The 20,590-nt window shown below is 37.9% G+C and overlaps 1 protein-coding gene across 5 annotated transcripts in view; it reads left to right on the top strand.

The window, feature by feature from the left end:
* The window catches only part of Caprin2 (caprin family member 2), a 49,951-nt gene that overhangs the window by 25,871 nt on the left and 3,490 nt on the right, over positions 1 to 20,590 (top strand). For 4 of the 5 annotated variants that reach the window (XM_034511940.1, XM_034511941.2, XM_034511944.2 and 1 more), the window contains 8 exons: positions 2,350 to 2,472; positions 5,038 to 5,107; positions 6,355 to 6,419; positions 9,158 to 9,259; positions 11,155 to 11,289; positions 15,473 to 15,641; positions 18,779 to 18,964; positions 20,362 to 20,462. In XM_034511940.1, coding sequence (XP_034367831.1) covers positions 2,350 to 2,472; positions 5,038 to 5,107; positions 6,355 to 6,419; positions 9,158 to 9,259; positions 11,155 to 11,289; positions 15,473 to 15,641; positions 18,779 to 18,964; positions 20,362 to 20,462 — 951 coding nt within the window. The remainder of the gene's footprint in view (positions 1 to 2,349; positions 2,473 to 5,037; positions 5,108 to 6,354; positions 6,420 to 9,157; positions 9,260 to 11,154; positions 11,290 to 15,472; positions 15,642 to 18,778; positions 18,965 to 20,361; positions 20,463 to 20,590) is intronic. The other variant, XM_076940917.1, reaches the window with a different exon arrangement.

Here is a 20,590-nt window from a genome sequence, read left to right as displayed (position 1 = left end):
AAGAGAATTTTAGAGTTGTCCTTTTTTTCTTTTTCTTCCCAAAATAAGGTTTCTCTATGTAATAGCCCTAGCTGTCCTGGAAGTTGCTTTGTAGATCAGGCTGGCCTTGAACTCACAGAGATCTGCCAGCCTCTCCCTCCAGAGTACTGGGATTAAAGGATTATGCCACCACATTTGGATTTTGGTTTTGGGACAAGATCTCATTATGCAGCTCTGGATGGCTTGACTCAGTATATAGCTCAGTATATAGACCAGTCTTGCCTTAAAATTCATAGAGATCCACTTGCTTCTGCCTCCTAAGTGCTAGGATTGGAGGCATGAGCCACCATTCCTGACTTTTTCCTTTTTCTTTGCCTTGTCTTTGCTCTCTTCAAGTCCTGATTTTTTTCTCCTTTTCCTTTTTTACGAGTGCTAACATTTTTATATTATTCCTGCCCTTGTAGAAATTTGACAGCCACACCTTATTAACTTACAACATCTAATAGTAATTGCATGAATGCTGTTTTTGAGAAGCATATTAAAAACCCTTCTTAATACCCCAATAAAGCTGTTTAAAACAAAACAAACCAAAACAACAAAACTCTAATTTGAGACTTTGAGGCCAGCCTTGTCTACATATAGCAAGTTCCACACCAATTAGTGCTGCATAATGAGAGCCTATCTTAAAACAAAACAAAAAGCAAGCAAACACATAGAAAACCAAATCAATTAACCAACCAATCAAAAAACCCCACAGGGATGTTTTTTATTTTGTTTTTCCTGTTTTTTTTTTTTTTTTGTTTGTTTGTTTTGTTTTTTTTTTTTGGTACATCCATTAGGCATTTGAACTTTTACCATACTAGAATATTGATTTCATGATATTTTGAGTGATATTGAAAACCAGGGATGTTTAATTGTAAAAATCCAAATATACCGAATTTGTTCTATGGCACAGGCAGCATTGTATTGAAGTTTTAAGCTCTTTCAGTAACTAAGAGGGCACTCACTTCTCTATGAACAGCTGATCTCAGCTATTAAGAACATGACTAATGGCTAGAGAGATGGCTTAGTGGTTAAGAGTACTCACTGACTATTCTTCCAGAGGAGACTGGGGTTTAATTCCTGGCATCATTATGGCAGCTCATATATGTAATTTCAGTTCTGGATATCTGATGCCTTTTAGCCTTTGCATGTACCAAGCACACAAATGGTATATACACATACACAGACAAAAACCACATATACGTTAAAAAAAGAACGAAGGGCTGGAGAGATGGCTTAGTGGTTAAGATCACTGACTACTCTTCCAGAGGTCCTGAGTTCAATTCCCAGCAACCACATGGTGGCTCATAACCATCTGTAATGAGATTTGATGCCCTCTTCTGGTGTGTCTGAAGAGACAGTGTACTCATATACATTAAATAAATAAATAAATAAATAAATAAATGAAGAACTTTAAATTATTAAGGTAAATTCAAGATGTCTAGCAGTTTATCATGGGAACGTCTAATAGCAGAAGTCTCCAAGAGTATACTTTTTAATGAAATATAATAAAGTACTTCTTTTTTTTTTTTTTTTTTTGGTTTTTTCGAGACAGGGTTTCTCTGTGTAGTCCTGGCTATCCTGGAACTCACTCTGTAGACCAGGCTGGCCTCGAACTCAGAAATCCGCCTGCCTCTGCCTCCCAAGTGCTGGGATTAAAGGCGTGCGCCACCACCGCCCGGCAATAAAGTACTTCTTCATGTCTATTGTGTATGTATTACATATGGATATATATATATATATATAGTATATATATTTTAATGTCTCTGAAATCATATGCATCTTAAAAATGAGATGCATATTTAATGTGATAATAGTAATTCTTGTCTTGATAAGAAACATATCATTGGTATGTGTCATAGTCAGTGGGTTCTTATCACAGAGAACAAATGGTAATAACTATGTAAAATGAAACACTTTTAAGGAAGTCCTTTTATTCTGTGTCCTTTTAGAAAGAGACTGCTTTAGCTGGGTATGGTGGTGTATGCCTTTACAGCACTCTGGAGGCAGAGGCAGGTGGATCTCTGTGAGTTCAAGGCCAGCCTGGTCTACAATGTGAGTGTAGGAGAGCCAGGGATATTACACAGAGAAACCTGTCTTGAAAAACCAAAAAAAAAAAAAAAAAAAAAAAGAATAATAATAAAGGAGACTGCTTTATGTTCTAGAAAGTTGTTTTGAAAGGGGAAAACTGTAATTATTTAGAAAATGGATTTATGTGAGAATACCTACTGTGATAAATCTAATAAATATTTCCATTTGATTTCCTGAAGATGTACTAGTAATGTAAGCTTCCTGGTGAATCTCACACTTGGTAGGTTTGTCTTATAGGTGCCTAAGCCCATGTCTCAGCCTATAGATTCTTCCTCTGCCTTTCCAAAGGATCCAGTATTGAGGAAGGAAAAACTACAGGACCTCATGACCCAGATTCAAGGAACTTGTAACTTTATGCAAGTATGAGCTGGTTATTTTATTTTTTGTTTTCTTTTGACTTTGGTATATTTTTTGTTCTTTGACAATTTCTTATGTGTACAGTGTATCTTGATCACATCCAGTTCAAATTCCTGTGTCCCATGGTCCCTTGTATCTACATATACTTCCCAGTCTCACCTTCATATTCTTTCCCCCTCTTAAAACAAGCCCAACATAGTGTATAGTTAGTGCTGTCTGCATGTGTGTGAGTATGGGCCCATTTACCAGAGCAAAAGCAATCTACTCACAGCCACAGAACTAAAGAAAAGTGATATATGTCCCATCTCCTATGTTGTGCCTCCTTCCCCGCATGCATGATTGCACCCAGAAGCTAGCAAGTAGTGATAGCTCTTCAGCTAGCGGTAGAGCATCATGAGTCCCTATCTCATCCATGCTGGAATATTGACTGGCTTGGACTTCTGCACATCATCATAGCTTCTATGAGTGTATGAGTGCAAAAGCTATGTCATATCCAGAAGAGAGCATTTCACGACACTCCTCCCTATCTGAGTCTTGCACTCTTTCTGTGCTCTCCTCTGGGATAGTCCCTGAGCCAGGGAGTTGAAGGAGTTGATATAGAGGTGAGCATTCAAGTCACTCTATACTTTGACCACTTATGAGTTTATGCATTGACTGCTGCTCATTGCCAAAAAGCTTCTCTGACCAAGGATGAAAGTAGTACTAATCTGTGGGTATAAATATAAATGTTTAAAAGGCAGTTTGATAAAAATTCATTTATCAAAACAACAGTAGTAGTTTCTCTTCCTAGGGCCCCTGATCCCTGCAGCCCTGAGTCTTGGGCATACAGTATCAGGGACAAATTACTTCCTGTGGAACAGGCATAAAGTTCAGCCAGGAAATGGTTGGCTACTCCTGTAACTTTCCTGTCAGACATTTTGCCTATGAGACATTTTAAAAATGAATCCTAAGTGGTATTTGTGGAACTAGTAACTTGTATATCAAACATTGTGTTGAAACTCTTAAGATTCTAGATCCCATTATGTAGAATGATGTCTTGGTTCTGCAGTTTTCTTGCTATCAGGGCATGTTTCACTTTCTGCTTTGTTACTATTATTTTTTAATGTGAAAAAAATTGTAGTCTTCACTTCCTAAGTTTGTTGTGTGTAAAGGAATTAATTAAACATATCAAAAACATCATGTGTATAAGTGTCAGGGCTGCTATGGATCTTTGATAGATGTATTAAAACTGAGAACCTGTTTGCTGCTTGGTGTTTCCAGGTCCCACTGCCTAAAAAAATTATGAGACACTCATCACCTGTCTTCAAAGCTGTAGAAGACTGGAAACTTGTGTTAAATCAATAGTTAAATTGTATAAAAGACTATTTTCCCCTTGAAGACAAGGTCTCCTCACTGTGTAGCTCTGCCTGGTACTCACCATGTAGACCAGGCAGGCCTTGAATTCAAAGAGATCAGTTTGCTTCTGCCTCCCAGGTGCTGGAATTAAGGGCATGTTTTCATGCATTATGAAAAGCTGTGTTTAATTAAATTGTATGATATAGACTCTTAGAAAATTTCAGAACAGCATTATGTTACTGAGGCCTGACTATTCAAGTAAACAAAGTAAATTTAAATAGAGGAGATAGGTCTTGAGCTTTGGATATAGGCCTGAGTGTAAACACCAGTACTATTTCTTGACAACTGCATAACTCAAGTTCTTTCTTTAATTTCCAGCCCTCTAGTTTGCAAAGTGAAAGATAATTTGATTATCTTTCATTTTATTTCAAGATAAATGAAAGAAGTAAGATACTTTCTGCAAATTTCTAGCTTCAGTAAGTAGAGTCTGGGAGGTTTTCTTAAGAGAACCCCAAGGCATGAAAATAACTTTGGGCTAGTAGGCTCAGATATTTTGGTCATCCTGATAAGCCCTTAGAAATAGTGATCACAGGAGTAATCACAGGATTTTATTTATTGCCTTGTTTGGTCCTTGACTATTTGCATCTATTGTATTGTTAGTTCCTCAACCTAGAACTGACCTTAATACTTACATGTAATTAAAATGGTATAAAAGCAACAAGGAGGAGGAGGGATGGGATAGGGAGCTTATGAGGGGGAATGGGGAAAGGGGATAACATTTGAAATGTAAATAAATAAAATATCCAATAAAAGAAAAAAGGAAAAAAAAGAGAGAGAACCCCAGTACACAGACACGAGAAGGGAATAATTTCTCATCATAAAATATTTACCAGTAAGTGGTTGAGATAAAAAATAAGTAGACCTTCTCATTTGTTAGGTATAATAAAAATTTAAGTTCAAACTAGACTAGACTAACATTTTATGCTAGATCGGGTGTACATATCTAAATTGGGCCTTAGAATTCTATTCTAGTTTTAATACCTGACCCAATCTTGAGGTTTGTTTGACAGTAACTTTAGGGTTTAGTTTTGACTCTTGAACTTGTTAACATCACAAGGTAGGAATTAATTTAGTTGCCTATAGCTTAGCTAGTAATAGCTATGGTCAATACAGTGAATTACTTATTAAATGAATCATCTTGTTTCTTTTTGCTATCTAAAATCTTCTCTTTAGGAGTCTGTTCTAGATTTTGATAAACCCTCAAGTGCAATTCCATCGTCACAGCCGCCTTCAGCTTCTCCAGGTAACCTACTAGGAACATAGTAACTCTAAAGATTTAAATAGCTTTGGAGCTAACAGTCATTTCTTTTATGAATCATTCACTTACTCCAGATAGCTTAAATTGTTAATTTATTCTAGTTGTATCCATCAATCAGTAGAGTTACATAGGGAAAAATTATCATTAGGACATAAACATCCTTCTGTAACATATTTACATTTGTTAGAAAATGTCACATCCTCAGATGGGCAAATAAAAATGCCTAATAGCTGCTTTAGCAATTTTCCATGTTCTTTCTGGGATCATGATTTCTGAGTAAAACCTACTTGACCTTTTTGAGCTGTAAATCTAGTGTGGAAACTTTTGGGTCATCTTACTTGACAAGATTACCTCAATAACACTTAGAACAATGAATATCATGGTAACGAATGATGGAGCCCAAATCTAATCTAAGACTGGTGTGATGCTTCAAACCTTAGGGCTCTGGCTCCATGATAATTTCTCTTAGGTAAGGAGTAACATGGTTAAAACTACAGTCCAACTGTGGTAAGCATTGAACAGCTGTTAAAGACTGATGCTGTAATGCTGGTGAAACAAGAATAGTTCATATAATAGTTAACAGAAGTGACTAATATCAATGAGTGAAACCAAACTGAAAACTACATAATTGTAAAAAGTATATTAATATGTATAACCACTGTGAGGAAATCCAAACAGATGACCAGCTAAAACTTACTATGAAGATTATGTGTATCAGTTAGGACAACTCACAGTGGCTTAGTCCTTGTCTTCCAGATTGTTATCCCCAATAATTTTTTATGTCACAGTTCTTCCTCTTCTTCCTCCTCTTCCTCCTCTTCCTCCTCCTCTTCTTCCTTTCTTCTTCTTCCTCTTCTTCTTCCTCCTTCTCCCCCTTCTTTTTCTTCTTCTTTCTCTTCCTCCTTCCTCCCTCCTCCTTCTTTCTCCTTCCTCCTCCTCTTCCTCTTCTTCCTCCTTCTCCTCTTCTTCTTCCTTCTTTTTGGAAGCTTTGGAATACTGGTTTTATCCATATAACCTTAGAACATCACCATGTACCACACATGGAATTAGTGTTTCTGTCTACTCTCTTTAAAATTTTAATAGGAAACTGTTCTTTTTTTTTTTTTTTTTTTTTAGATTTGTTAAGGAAACTGTTCTTCTAATTGACACTTTGAAAAGAGTAAACTTTGTTTTGTTAAACTGATATATATTAACTTTTTTCTCTCTCCCCTTAATTGTTTGGTTTCCTTCAGTCTCTACAGTATCTGCAGAACAAAACTTGTCCAACCAAAGTGATTTTCCTCAAGAGCCATCACAGGTAACTTCTGGGTTAATTTGCTTTGCACTCTTCTTTGCTGTATGGGGAGGGCTTCTTACTTCGGCAAGAGTAATCAGACTTATTCTTATATCTGATTGAGAAAAAAATTTTTTTAATCTTAGACCAACTAGAAGAACATTTTGTGTGTGTATGTGTATGTGTGCACGCACTTGCGCGAGTGCATGCTGTTAGAGACAAAGTCTCTTAATATAGCCCAGGCTGACCCTGAATTCACTTTGTAGCCTAGGCTGGTTTAGAACTTGTGATTCTCCTGCCTCAGGAGTTGGAATGTTTGCCTGTGCTAGAATGACCAGTAGCATTTGTCTTTTTATACCTTCTAGGGGAGTCTGCATACCTACATTTAGAACCACTGGTCTCAAACACCATGTTTACTCACCAGTACTTAAAACTACTTCTGGCCATATCTCAAAGTGATAATTTGCAGGCAAGAGTAATTGCAACTTATAAATGAATACTAATATAAAGATTTTAAACACAGTTGTCCACACTGTGGTGCTAGACATTGGATGAGTCCAGCTTCTGTAGTTGCCTGCTAGGCAAGTGCTCTGCCACTGAGCTACAGCTGGAACCCTATTAAATGAAACTTTTAAGTAAAATTTATCATTTTATTTGTATTTTAAGCCAGGGTTTTGCTTTGTAGTCCAGGGTGGTCCTGAACTGTGATCTTGTTTTACTTCTGGCCCTGGGATAATATATGTGTTCCACGGGACTAGCTTCCAGTCTTTTTAGCTTAACTATTAAGAGGACAAAGGAGGGTTAAGTTAGAATTTCTAGGATTCTCCTTGTACACAAGTATAGCCCAACATCAACCAGTCCCATGTATGATGGGTAGTTGGTTTATTACCTTAATTCAAAGTACTGAAAAAATGCATAGTTCTAGAACCTTCTCATAATTCTCTTATTTTAGTTAGCTATTAATCATGTAAATTAGTATATAAACTGTTCTACAGTATTAAAAAAAAATTCCCCTGAACTCTTTTTGAGTGGTGGTAGTTAGATGGAGCAGGGTCTGGCAATATAGCTCTGGTTGGCCTTGTAGACCAGGCTGCCCTTTGAAACTCTTTCTGGTGTGTGTGTGTGTGTGCGCGCGTGCGTGTGCACGCACACTATGTATCTTTCTGGGCCTGTTTTTTATTTTATTTATTTATTTATTTTTTGAGGCATGGTCTTAAGTAACAGTAGCTCAAGCTGACCTAGAACTATGTAATTGAGGGAGATGACCTTAAACTCTTGGTTATTCTGACTCTGCCTCCTTAGTGCTGGGATTATAGGTGTGTGCTATCACACTTGCTTCTATAAGCTTTTCTTAAATTTGACCCTCCACCTCTCCTGAAGTAGGATCAAGCTATGAAAGCCCCTTTAGCAGTTTATAGAAGCATAACAACTACTCTGATATTTGGCTACCACTCAATTGATTTCTGGTTCTCCTGTAATATTACTGGAGCTTCTGAGAACTATGAAGAAGTATTGGAATGCAGGATTGGATGCATAAGCACTTAGTTATCATCTCTGTTAGATTATTTTAGGCATCTCTTACATTTTAATACCTGTTTATGCTATAGGTTTCCTTCTGAACTGCTTTTGTGGTTTTATTGTTAAATTGTCACAGCCTTGTGCTTGTTCCTAGTTTTTATTTTATACCTGCTTCTAACTCTTAATTTTTTCTTAGAATTTTGATACTAATTTGATCTGTGTAGAGCCTGTCTATTTTTAAAAATCCTTCTGCTGATCTCTGTAAGGCATGCAAAGCCTTCAAGCCAGAAGCCTGATTAGATCTGTGCATAGCTTGATAGCATGCATTGCTAACAAGCCACAATGTATCAGCCACATTGCAGATCTGGCACCAGATTTTTCTGGGCCAAGAATCTTGGTCAACAAGGCACTGTCTGTGTGTGTGTGTGTGTGTAAGAGAGAGAGACAGACAGACAGACAAACACTGGAGCAAAAGCAGTGTATTCATTCTTCTGATCTTGGGCAGAGTATTTCACCTTTCTTTACTCTGCTGCTGCTGCTGCTGTTGCTTTTGCTGCTGCTGCTCCTCCTCCTCCTCCTCCTCCTCCTCCTCCTCCTCCTCCTCCTCCTCCTCCTCCTCCTCCTCCCTCTCTCTTATGTTTTCCTCCTCCTCAATCCCTCCCCCCTCCTCTTCCTTTGTCCTCTTCCAGACAAGGTTTCTCTTTGTAGCCCTGGCTGTCCTGGAATTCACTCTGTAGACCAGGCTGGCCTCAAATCCAGAGATCCACCTGTCTCAGCCTCTGCCTCCACAGTGCTGGGATTAATGGCATGGGCTACCATTGCCTGGGTGGTGCTTTGCTTTTTTTTTTTTTTTTTTTTTTGACAAGTTTTTTGATATAGGGTTTGTTGTGTGTGTGTGTGTGTGTGTGTGTGTGTGTGTGTGTGTGTGTGTAGCCCTGGCTATCCTGGAACTTTCTCTGTATACCAGGTCAGGCTGGCCTTAAACTCCAAGATCTGCCTGCCTCAGCTTCCCAAGTGTAGGGCTAAAGGTAGGCATCACTATTCTTTGTGTGCCTAACTATACATTGCTTCTTGATTTCACTAAAATGAAGGTAATTGTGCTTACTTCCCATGTTTGTTAGGATTAAGTGTATTTATATATATATATATATTGCGTTTAGCATACTGCCTGGTACCACTGAGTGCCAGGAAACATGAAGTGAACATAGTAAGTGTTGACAATGCTCTATCTTCCTTGTGTCTAGACTTCTTCTCCAGTTACTTGTAGCTCAAATGCTTGCTTGGGCACTACTGATCAGGCTTCTTCGGGATCTGAAACAGAGTTTATGACTTCAAAGACCCTTGAGGTAATGAGACCCATGGTCTTAACTTCTTTGCTGTCTCAAAAAAATTTATAAGTTTGCACTTATAAGAATGCACTTATAAGTTATTCGCATGATTGATGGAATTAAACTGTTTGTATTTATTAATGCATTATTACCTTCTGTACATGTCATGGTCCTAGAACATACACAGGTCACTATTATGGCTTTGCCATATATATATAGAATTAATAGTACATCTCTCACCTGATGTAATAAAATATAGAATTATCATTTTTAATTTTTTAAAGATTTATTCATTTTGTTTCATGCATGTATGTATGTGTACCACATGGTGTTTGGTGCCCAAAGAGGTTAGAAGAGGATATTAGTTCCTGTAACTGAAGTATGTAGGTGCTAGGAATTGAACCTAGGTCCTCTCCAAGAGCAACAGTGTTCTTAATCACGGAGCCATCTATCTCTCCAGCCTCTCTATTACTGTTTTGTGAGATGATCTGTAGCACAGGCTGGCCTTGAGTTCTGGATCCTTTTGCTTCCATTTCGCAAGTGTTGGGATTTCATGAGAGTATGGCCAAGCTTAGTCAATTTATTAATTTATTTTAATAAGTAGCATACAAAACTGGAGAGGTTCAGTGATTAAGAATCTATAACTCAAGCTGGGCAGTGGTGGCACCAAGCCAGCACTTGGGAGGCAGAGGCAGGTGGATTTCTGAGTTCGAGTCCGGTCTGGTCTACTGAGTGAGTTCTAGGACAGCCAGGCTTACACAGAGAAACCCTGTCTCGAAAAACAAAAAAACAAAACAAAACAAAACAAAACAAAAAAGTATACTTAGGTCTTAAGTCCCAGCACTCATATCCCATAGCTCACAACTACCTGTAACTGCAGCCTCCGAATCTGAGGCATTTGGCTTCCATGGGTACTTCCACTTATGTGCACAAACACATATATTCACACATACACAGACTTAAAAATAAAGTAAATCTCTATAATTAGCAAAGTATTAAGTTTTCTTATAACATTTTAAATATATAATGAAAAGCTTCAAGTAGAATTAGGAGAAATTATTCATATAACTGAAGGTTTGGTTTTTATAGTATTATTAGCACTGACTGAGTTGGAATGAGTTGCAGACTTTCTGGCTCATCTTATCAAAAGCATTTTGACAGTATAAGGTTTGTGTGTGTAGTTCTAAATTTCAGCCTTTGCTTTTTGAACAAATTTTTGAGTTAAACAGACATGGATGGGATGAATTTGGGGGGAATTTAATAACTGTTAGGTTATAATTTTGAGGTGAAGTAATAAATGAGAATTCATTATAGAATGTAAGAAAATATGGATGATTAGTCTTTATAGTATTCACTTGCTCTAAATTAAGATAGTTGGCTTTTTGACAAAGAAAAAGTGATTTTTTTTAACCAAATGACCTATAATGGTCTGATTTATATAATCTGGTTGAGATTGGGCTCTATGTCATATTAATTTGGCTTTATAGGTAAGGACTACTTAGATGAAAATCTTTTTTAAGTGAGAGGACTTAGAAAACTAATATTTCTTAAATAAAGAATTAACACTTAAGGAACTAACTAACCCAAAGTTTTTCTTAAACTTAGTCTTTGCATATACTTGGAGTAATATTAGATTATTAGTTGGAAAACAGCAATTTTTTCAGAACTCTTGGTGCTGGTAGGGAGTTGAAACCCCTTGTGTGACACTCTCTTTGTCAGCAGCCTATCAAAGCAAATGTACTGTGCACCCTCAGCAGTCTAGATCTGAAATTGTAAGCAAACGCTGCTGTCTGCATTCCTGCGTTCCCATGTCACCCTAAAGAACTTGCTGACTTGTATCAGCTTGGGGCTTAGTGTAAGTTAACCTCCTGGCATATGGCAAGTATGGCTGATTTTGCATTTCTCCTCTACAGATGGTGGTTCCCCCCTGCAAGCCAGCATCTGCACTTGCTTCTCCAAATCCTCCCCTGTCAAAGGGCTTCCAGTTACCTCCTGCAAGTGGTAGCTCGGCCTCCATTAGCACAGCACCCTTTCAGGCCATGCAGACAGTGAGTATGAAAGGGAAATGATGGCCCTGGAAGAGCGGAGGTTACTCCCACACCAGCTTCGGTACTGGCTGAAAAGTTTGCTTGCATGTTGCTTTTATTTGGGCCAGAGTTTAAATTTGTCACTGTTTGTGACAGAGTATTAAATCTACAATCTCCAGAATTTTCAAGAAGTAATTTTTTTTAATTGAAAATTAATTTTTTTCATATAATATATTCTGATTATGGCTTCCCTTTCCCTTACTCTTCCTAGGTCCTCCCCACTTACCCTCTTCTCCAACTCATACCCTTTCTATCTCTCTTTCAAAAATAAACAGGTATCTAAATAATGATGATAAAGTTAAATAAAATACAATAATAAAAAAAAAAAACAAATTGGAATATGACAAAATACCAAACAAGAAAAAGCCAAAGAAAAAGCACAGGAAATGCATTTAGAAGTAGAGATACATATAGGAGTCTGTTAAAAATCCCCAAATTGTAAACCATAGTGTGTGTGTGTGTTTGTGTATTTGTGTGGTGTATGCATGCACACACACACATGCATGTGCAAATGACCTGTAAGGTAGGGAAAAAAAGTCCTGACTTCACATGATGTAGAGAACATCCAAAAATGCTATTGAGTTTATTTTGTGTTGGCTATTCAAACATCTTCCAAAACTATAGAAATGTCAGAGATAATTGGCTGCCCAGACAGTCCCCCAAAATTTCTTTATAACATTAGAGCATCTATCTTCAACCTTTTGGCCCAGAGTATCTGATAGACTTTTTTTTTTCTTTCTATGAAGCAGGAATTAGAAAGAGCTTGCCTATCTTGTCTTTGCAAAGGTTGGCAGTTGACTTTCCTGAATCTCGGGGTTTTGTTGTTGTTGTTTTGGGGTTTTTTTTTGTTTGTTTGTTTCTTTTTTGTCCATTTTGGATACCATACTGTCAGCAGTTGAAATAAGGCTAACTTCTTGTCCAGTGGCTAGCTTGCTACTTTTGAAGCAGACTCCATACAGAGGTTGTTCAATGCTCATCATCTTCTTTGAAGTAGATTTGAGGTCCTGCCAGGAGCTGACATGTCTCATTGTCAAAAAAAGCCTTAAAATAATAATAAGAGATCTTTAATAATAAGAGATGCCATATTCTGTGGATCTCTGAGGTTTTTGAAGACTATCTATCTATCTATCTATCTATCTATCATCTATCGATCTAATATCTGAATAGGCAAACATTGCTCATTTTTAGATATTTACTATATGTTCAACTGAGGGACTATATTTCTATAATAACTAGACTAGTATCTGACATGACCGTAAGTTTAATTAACTATTAACTTGTGTTTCTTAATTATCCTAAGCAGTTTATAATAGCAGCTTTTAAAGGACTAGAATGTAATATTGCATTTTAAAGAATTTTATAGACACAATACCTTGAAAGGAGTCGATACATAGTATGTTTCAACCAAATATAACGTTAATTTCTAGCAATCTGTTCTAATCTTCTGGCTCCTTTTCATTCTCTGGCTAGTCTGTCTTTACCTGTGTCTCACTTGTTTTCTCTTCAATGTGTTTCTGTAAAACTGTCCTGGTAAAACTGCCTCCTCTCTTTGCTCCTCAAGTGGCTTCCCTTTCCTCTCTCTTCTCATGACAGTTCTGTATATTTTATATTGTCAAATCTTTCGCTAACTCATCACTTTAGTTGCCACTCAATAAGACACCACTTTCAAACATGGGTGCTTCCCTCTACTAAGTTTACCTTCATTGTTTGGGATGAAACATGTGTGCTAACAACATGCCTGTGTTACAAACAGGGATTAAAAATGTGTGCTAAGGTCTGAGCAATACCACAACTCGAAACAGGTTTTTTTTCAGTAAATAACACAATCTCGGGGTTCACAGTATAATCAAATATTCTGCAACACTTCTCTGATCAAAATTCAAAGCAACATAAGTCTATGGTTATAAACAGAAATATTTAGAAATCTGACAGATTTATGACAAACTAAATATGTCATAAAACATTAATAGTACCTTTTGACTAGGTTTATAGTATCAGGCATGAAATCCATTCTGTGGTGCAGGCTTTATATCCAGTCAGAAAACAGCAGGTTACTCTATTAAACATTATGCCGTGATAGCACCAGTTGGCTCATGTTGCCAGGTTGGTAATATAACATGCAGGGCCCATCACCAGTTGAGATTTGATGCCTTTTCTCCTCTAGTAGTTCCAGTATCAACTTCTAGCATTATGTAAGCCATCCAGAAGGGAGAGAATTTCCTAGTCTGTTTTCTCTTATGTCCTGCATCTAGGTGAGTGGTATCTTTAGGAATAGGGTCCTACTATCTAGTTATGGTAGGCAACCCAGAGCAATGGCAGTACCTTGTGTTGTTTTGGAGCATTCTTGATCAGTAACTTAGAACGAGGAATTCCTTGGTTTGGTACTACTTATTTATATGAGACATCATTTCACTGTAGCCCTGCCTGTCCTGGAACTCCCAATGTAGATCAGGCTGGCTTTAAATTCAGAGATGCTCATGTCGTTGCCTTCCAAGTTCTGAGGTCAAAGGCATGCAATATCATACCCAGACATAGGGATAATCTCTTTTGTATTGTGTGGAAGCATCATCTGTCAATAAAAAGCTGATGGCCCATTAGCAAAAGGCAGGAAGTAGAAGGTGGGAGTTCTGGTAGAGAGATTGGAACTCTGTGAGATAGTCAGAGGCAAGAGATTCACCCCAGACTTGGAGAAAGTCAGATGTGTGAAACTGAGGAGAGGTATCTAACTATGTGGCAGACAGAATAGTTTAAGTAGGTTAAATAAGTCACAAACTATTATTACCTTGAAGCAACTCAGAGTTACCTGGAAGGAGGTAACCTCAGTGAGACATTATTGCCATCAGAATAGCCTGTGGGCTCTTGTCTGTAGGGCATTGTCTTGATTGCAAATTGATATAAGGGGACCCAGATAGTCCTCCCACCTTCCTGTGGTGTGTGTGTGTGTGTGTGTGTGTGTGTGTTTATCCTTAGGCAGGTGGTCTTAAGCTGTGTAAGAAAGCTAGGTTAGCAAAAGCTGAGGTGAGCCATCATGCAACATTCTTCTATGGTTTCTGCTATACTTCCTTGACTGTGACTGAGTTTCCTGGTGAGATGTATTTTTGCATGGGCTAGCAAGCAGGCCTGCTTTCAAGTTTCTGCTTCACTTCTTGTCCTGACTTGCTTCAGTGATGAACTGTGACTTGAAAGTGTAAGCCATATAAATCTTTTCTAAATAAAATACTGGTCAGAGTTGATTTTTTTTTTAAATCACAGTAAAAGAAGGGAAACTAGAACACTCAATTAGATTATCTAATTCCCAATATTTTCCCCTCCCTTAACCTCTATTCTACGTCTATCTCTATGAAGTTACTTATTCTAGGTAGAAGTGAAACTTTCTATGTCCTTTCAAAAGCAATATTATTTATTATCATCATGTGCAAAGCACTACAGCTTGCATGTGGAGGTCAGAGAACAATTATAATGGAGTTAGTTATTTCCTACTACCTTTATGTGGATTAACTCAGGTCACTAAGGTTGCCCAGTAAGTGTCTTTACCCAGGGAGCCATCTCATCTTTCCCCAATTGTTTTATAACTTGCTTGTTTCACTTAGAATAATGTTTTTGATATGTAATATACATCATATTTTCATTCCTTTTATGGGTGAATAATACTTAATGTACTTGTCTCATCTCATTTAGTTTTTTTTATATTTCACTATTAGGAATAATGTTGCTAAGCTCTTATCTGTTCAAGTCTTGACTTTTACTTTTGGGAGAATATCTAGACATGAAACTGGTGGGTTTATGTGTATCTTCACAAGGAACCATCATCTGTTTTCCACAGTGCTTGTACCATTTTTACCTTTCCAGCAGTAATAAGAGTACAGTTTCACCTGCTCCCTGTTTAGTCTTGCTTTCCATCTTTTGACAATGGTGGACCTAGTGGGTATGAAGCTATATCCCATAGTGGTCATGGTTTACATTTTTCTGATGACTAAGGATCATCAGGCTTTTCTGTTCTTATTAGTTGTTTTTTGTCTTTGGAGAAATGTCTGTTCAAATTTTTGCCCATCTAATGCCTTAGTATCTGGTAGATTTGTACAGATGTTACTGAGGCACTTCCTCTGAACCATACCCAGTGGCTTTGTGTGCTCTTTTTTTTAAGGTGTTTAATGTTAATGCACCTTTGCCTCCACTGAAAGAACGAGAAATGAAAGAATCTCCTTATTCATCTGGCTACAATCAAAATTTTACTTCATCAAGTACACAGACAGTATCCCAATGCCAGCTCCCTTCTGTACACATAGACCAGACAATCCAACCTCCAGAGACTGGTAAGACCTCTGCATATATTCTTTATAAGTACCACATGCCAACTTGGTGCTTTACTGGAGTACCTCTATAGCCCTTCTGAAGACTCAGCAGCTTTGTAAGTGAACAGTCTATAGTGTTATCTCTTTAATGTTTCTCTAGTAGTAAGAAGTATTTGATGCCTTTTCCTCTGTTTAGTTAAATTTACCTCTAGTGGTGAATTAGTTAAACCACTTTGGCTCCTGGAGGCTCTCATGTGCATATGTGCTATATCCTACCAAGAGCTCTGTGGATAAAAGACATACACACCAATTAATTATTATATGCCTTGACCAGCTCAACGGCTGAGCACTTCTAAGCTTCTCCACGGCTAGCACACATTTCCTTCCCAAATTCCTGGCTTAACATCTTTTAAAATCTGTATTTTATCTCTGCTACCCCGTTGCCTTCTGCTCCTCCCCTCCCCGCCAATAGGGCTGTATTCCCTTTTCACCTACATTGCTGGATGGTTTCTCTCCTGCAGCTCTTAAATCTGATCCCTCTGCCTCCGAGTAATGGTGATTCCTCTCTTCCTCCCCTCTCTCCTGGTCCCTTGCCTGTGCAATCTCAAAGTTCTGCTCAGTCTCCCTGCCCAGCCATTGGCTGTACAGCAATTCGAAGCCAGCTGGGGACAAGGACCCTCAGGTCTGCAAGCGTAGCTTTTGGGAGCTGAAATAAGACAAAGCATTAGAACCAATTCCCAACATTTACTACTAATTTAGCTTTTGAAGTGTTTGTTTGTTTGTCTTATTTTTGTTTTTTTTTTTTTTCAAGACAGGATTTCTTTGTGTAGCCCTGGGTATCCTGGAACTTGCTTTGTTGACCAGGCTGGGCTTGAACTTAGAGATCTTGCTTTTGTCTCTCAAGTGCTAGGATTTAAGTTGTGTACCACTGTGTCTGGCCCTTGGCTTTTTTTTTTTTTTTTTTTTTTTTAAAAGAAAACTTTTTTTTTAAGATTTATTTTTTTAAGTTTATGAATGTCATGCTTGCATGTATGTCTTATTTTTTTAAGTTTATGAATGTCATGCTTGCATGTATGTCTATGTACCACATGTGTGCCTGATACCCTTAGAAGTCAGAAAAAGACATCAGATTTCCTGCACCTGGAGTTATGGATGATTGTGAGCTATCACATGGGCACTGGGAATGGAACCTAAGTCCTCTGTAAGAGAAACAAGTGCTCTTAATTGTTGAGCTGTCTCTCCAGTATTTTGAAGTATTGTTTCAAAGATTTATTTTTATTTATTTATGTGTGTATATATGCCACATGTGTATGGAGGCCAGAAGAGGTCACTGGGTCTCCTTGAGCTAGACGGTTGTGACCTCCCTAGTGTGGGTGCTGGGGGTCCTCTGAAAGAGCAGGAGCTGCTCTTAACTGTTGAACCATCTCTCCAGTCCTCTAATTTGAACTGTGAAGAGGAAGAACTTGAGTGGCTGCTTTAAATGCTATTGTACTGTTAGCTCATAGACAGTTTTAATCTTTTAAAGTCGTTTTGAATGCTGAAAGCATAGGTAAAATTTTTTGTTTATTTATTTATTTCGTTTTTTTATTTATTACCTTCCTTCTTAATACAGAAGCACTTGTAGGCTTGTAGTACTGGTATTGAAGCCCTTAACATGCTGAGCAAACGAGCTGAGCCTCTGGGTGCTTTTTTCTTTAGTGGTGAGAAGTTAAATGGAGATTCCGGATTGTGGAGGAATTCATTCTGCTGTTACTGTATTGCTGAAACAGAGGCACTTTATCTAACAAACACTGTGGTCATAGACTTTCTCAATTTGAATTCTAGTAAGATTATAATTCATGGCTTGGGGATGTAGTTCAGCTATAAAATGTTTGTCTAACATGCAAGAAGTCCCAGGTTTCATCTTCAACACTGGCATCAACTGGGCATGATGGAAGATACCTACAATCCTAGAACTTGGAGTTAGAGACACTGAGATAAGAAGTTCATGATTATCCTTGGCTACATAACAAGCTCAAGTGGTCTTGAGACCTGTGCTACATGACACCCCTCCCCAATCCCTACTCTCCTACACCCCAAAATTAGGATTTTCTTTTACTCCTCGATCTGGAATATTTAGCTTGAGATGTCTTACTTTGTAGCCTTGGTACATCAGGAACTTGTAGACTAATATGGTCTCAAAGCCAGAGAGATTAACCTGTCTGTGTCTCCAAGTACTGATATTAAAAGCATACATCACTGTACCTGGCATTATTTTTAACATTTTTACACCTTGTAAAAGTAGGGCCTTTTCTAGGCCCATTCTTGCTCTGAATAATGTCATAGGAACGTTTATTTATTATAAGCTTTAGGCATAGTAGCTGTTTGTGTTCTAGCCTATTTTAACACAACAATGCTGACCTGGCCTACTTAACAGCCACGTGGCCTGTTACCTGCCATCTTAGTCTCTCCTGGCACCTCCTTTGTTCACGTCCCAGTGATGACTCCCCTGTTACATACCTGAAACCCTCTCTCTGGGCCCAGGAGTCCCACCTTTCCCTCTCCTGCCCAGCTATAGGCTGCTCAGCCCTTTATTTGGCCAATCAGAAGATGATGAAGAACAATGTTTTATAAAATATTGAGTCAGGAGATGGCTTAAAATAATGACAATACCAAATTAGGGACTGCCACAAGATCCCTGGGTACAGAAATCAGCATTTGAATACACAGGGCACAGAAACATCCTCCCACAGCTAGGATATCACATCTGAATTGTTGTGCACCCCGTCCCACACTGGCTATAACTCTGTATCTGCTTACCACTAACTCCTTTTCATTTCCTACTGGTCCCTGGAATCAACCATTCTACTTTATGAGTTTGAATTTGACTACCCTGCCTACCTCATGTAAGTTGGCATCGTGTACTTACTCTGTTTTAACTTATTCAGTATAACCCCTGTAAACCTCATTTATACTGTGATGTGTGCCAGATTTTTTCCCCTCTAAAAGCAAGTAATATTCTGTTTCTCACATATGCTCATATATCATAAACATGTTTTTAAAGGGAGAAAATATATATTAGAGGTTTTGATATATATATTATATATGTTATATATATATTTTAATTGGAGTCTTTGTTACTATTTAATTCTTGGACTCTTAAGTTGTTTTCTCTTAAGTTGTAGGTTACCATCCTGATGGAACTGTTCAAGTAAGCAATGGCAGCCTTGCTTTTTACCCAGCACCCACGAATATGTTTCCCAGACCTGCTCAGCCGTTTGTCAGCAGTCGGGGTGCTTTAAGAGGATGTTCACATGGAGGGAGGTTACTAATGAATCCCTATCGGTCTCCTGGTGGCTACAAAGGTATGCTTTGGATCTAGTGACTAAATTATTTTAATCTATATATTCACCTGACTGAAATTTGACTTTTCTCTTGTTCTTTTTGTCATTCCTATTTATTATTGTTTATTAGTAGATGAATTTTTTTTTTTACTTAGGCTCTTAAGCATTGAGTTATCTCTCCAGCACTCCAGTACTTTAATGTACTTATTCTTTGCACAGACCTAACTTGCTGTCTGCAAAGAGGATTAATTCTGTGATTTACTAAAGAAGGAAGGTTGATCAGCCTGGTTTATATGTGAGATTTTGATTTTCATGTTTGAATTGTATTTTTTTCTTTTACTGATTGATTTAACTCTTAAAATGTGTCATAATTAGACAAAGCTCATTTGCAGGTTACTTTCAAACTATACTGCAGCTAACAATAAGAGAATTTGAGTCCATGTAGTAGACTGCTAAGATTTAGTCATGGTTCTAAGTATTGTGGTGGCAGCTTGATGTTAGCAAAAGTACTTGATGCTAAGGTTTTAAGTACCTAACCACATTAGCCCCATCTTTGCCCAACCACACCTTGTGTTTCAACAGTATTAGAAAATACTGGGTGTGGTGGTTCATGCTTTTAATCCAGCATATGGCAGGCAGAAGCATGTGGGTTTCTGAGCATGAGTCTAGCCTGGTCTGTAGAATGAGTTCTAGGACATCCAGGATTTCACAAAAAACAAGATAAGTAAGTAAATAAACAGCCAGCAGAGTTGTATGTATTTCGCTGTAGAAACATTTTAGTATGTTTTTACTTAAAGACACACATCTCTTTTGCTCTGGTCTATGGTGCCAGCAAGATGGGCAAATATTATGGTCTCTCTAGTACCAAGAAGCTCCATGTATCAGATTGGACTAGAAGTGGCATGACAAACAATACATGAAATACAAGCTTGGTTGGGCACAACCTTGGAGGTGCTTCTCATGCGAAGGGAATTGTGCTGGAAAAAGTAGGTGTTGAAGCCAAACAGCTAAATTTTGCTGTTAGAAAATGAGTCAGGGTGCAGGTCATCAAGAATGACAAGATGGTCTCAGCATTTGTGCCCATTGATGGCTGCTTGAACTTCATTAAGGAAAATGATTGCTGGATAGTCAAAAAGGTCATGCTGTAGGTGATAGTCTTGGAGTCTACTTTAAGTTGTTAAAGTAGCCAGTGTTTCTCCAAAGGCAAGAAGAAAAGACTAAAACTATAAATGTTGACAGTGGAAAACACAGAAATAAAATTTCATATTCTGATAAAAACAAAAAAAGAAGACATATATCTAATGGTGACATTGTAAAATCTGTCCAAATTTTTCCCCTCCAGTTTAACTTTTAAAGCCACAGAGTTTATTGAACTTTATTTCCTATCATTTTATGTATGTTGATTGTTTATTCATCAGGTTTTGATAGTTACAGAGGACTTCCTTCAGCTTCAAGTGGGAATTACAGCCAACTGCAGCTGCAAGCTAGAGAGTATCCTGGAACACCTCACTTTCAAAGGGTAAGGAGGAATAGCTGTTGCTTCTAAATTGTGGAACAGTTGTGGTTGTTGGACATGAACATTTTTCCTGTCATCAAGTGAGGATGGAATGTGAACGGACCTTAATCATGTCCACGTAAGCTCATTTA

Source organism: Arvicanthis niloticus, chromosome 9, assembly GCF_011762505.2.
Source record: "Arvicanthis niloticus isolate mArvNil1 chromosome 9, mArvNil1.pat.X, whole genome shotgun sequence".
In the NCBI taxonomy this organism is placed as follows: Eukaryota; Metazoa; Chordata; class Mammalia; order Rodentia; family Muridae; genus Arvicanthis; species Arvicanthis niloticus.
The sequence above is the reverse complement of the archived record's forward strand: the minus strand, read 5'-3'. Positions and strand labels throughout refer to the sequence as shown.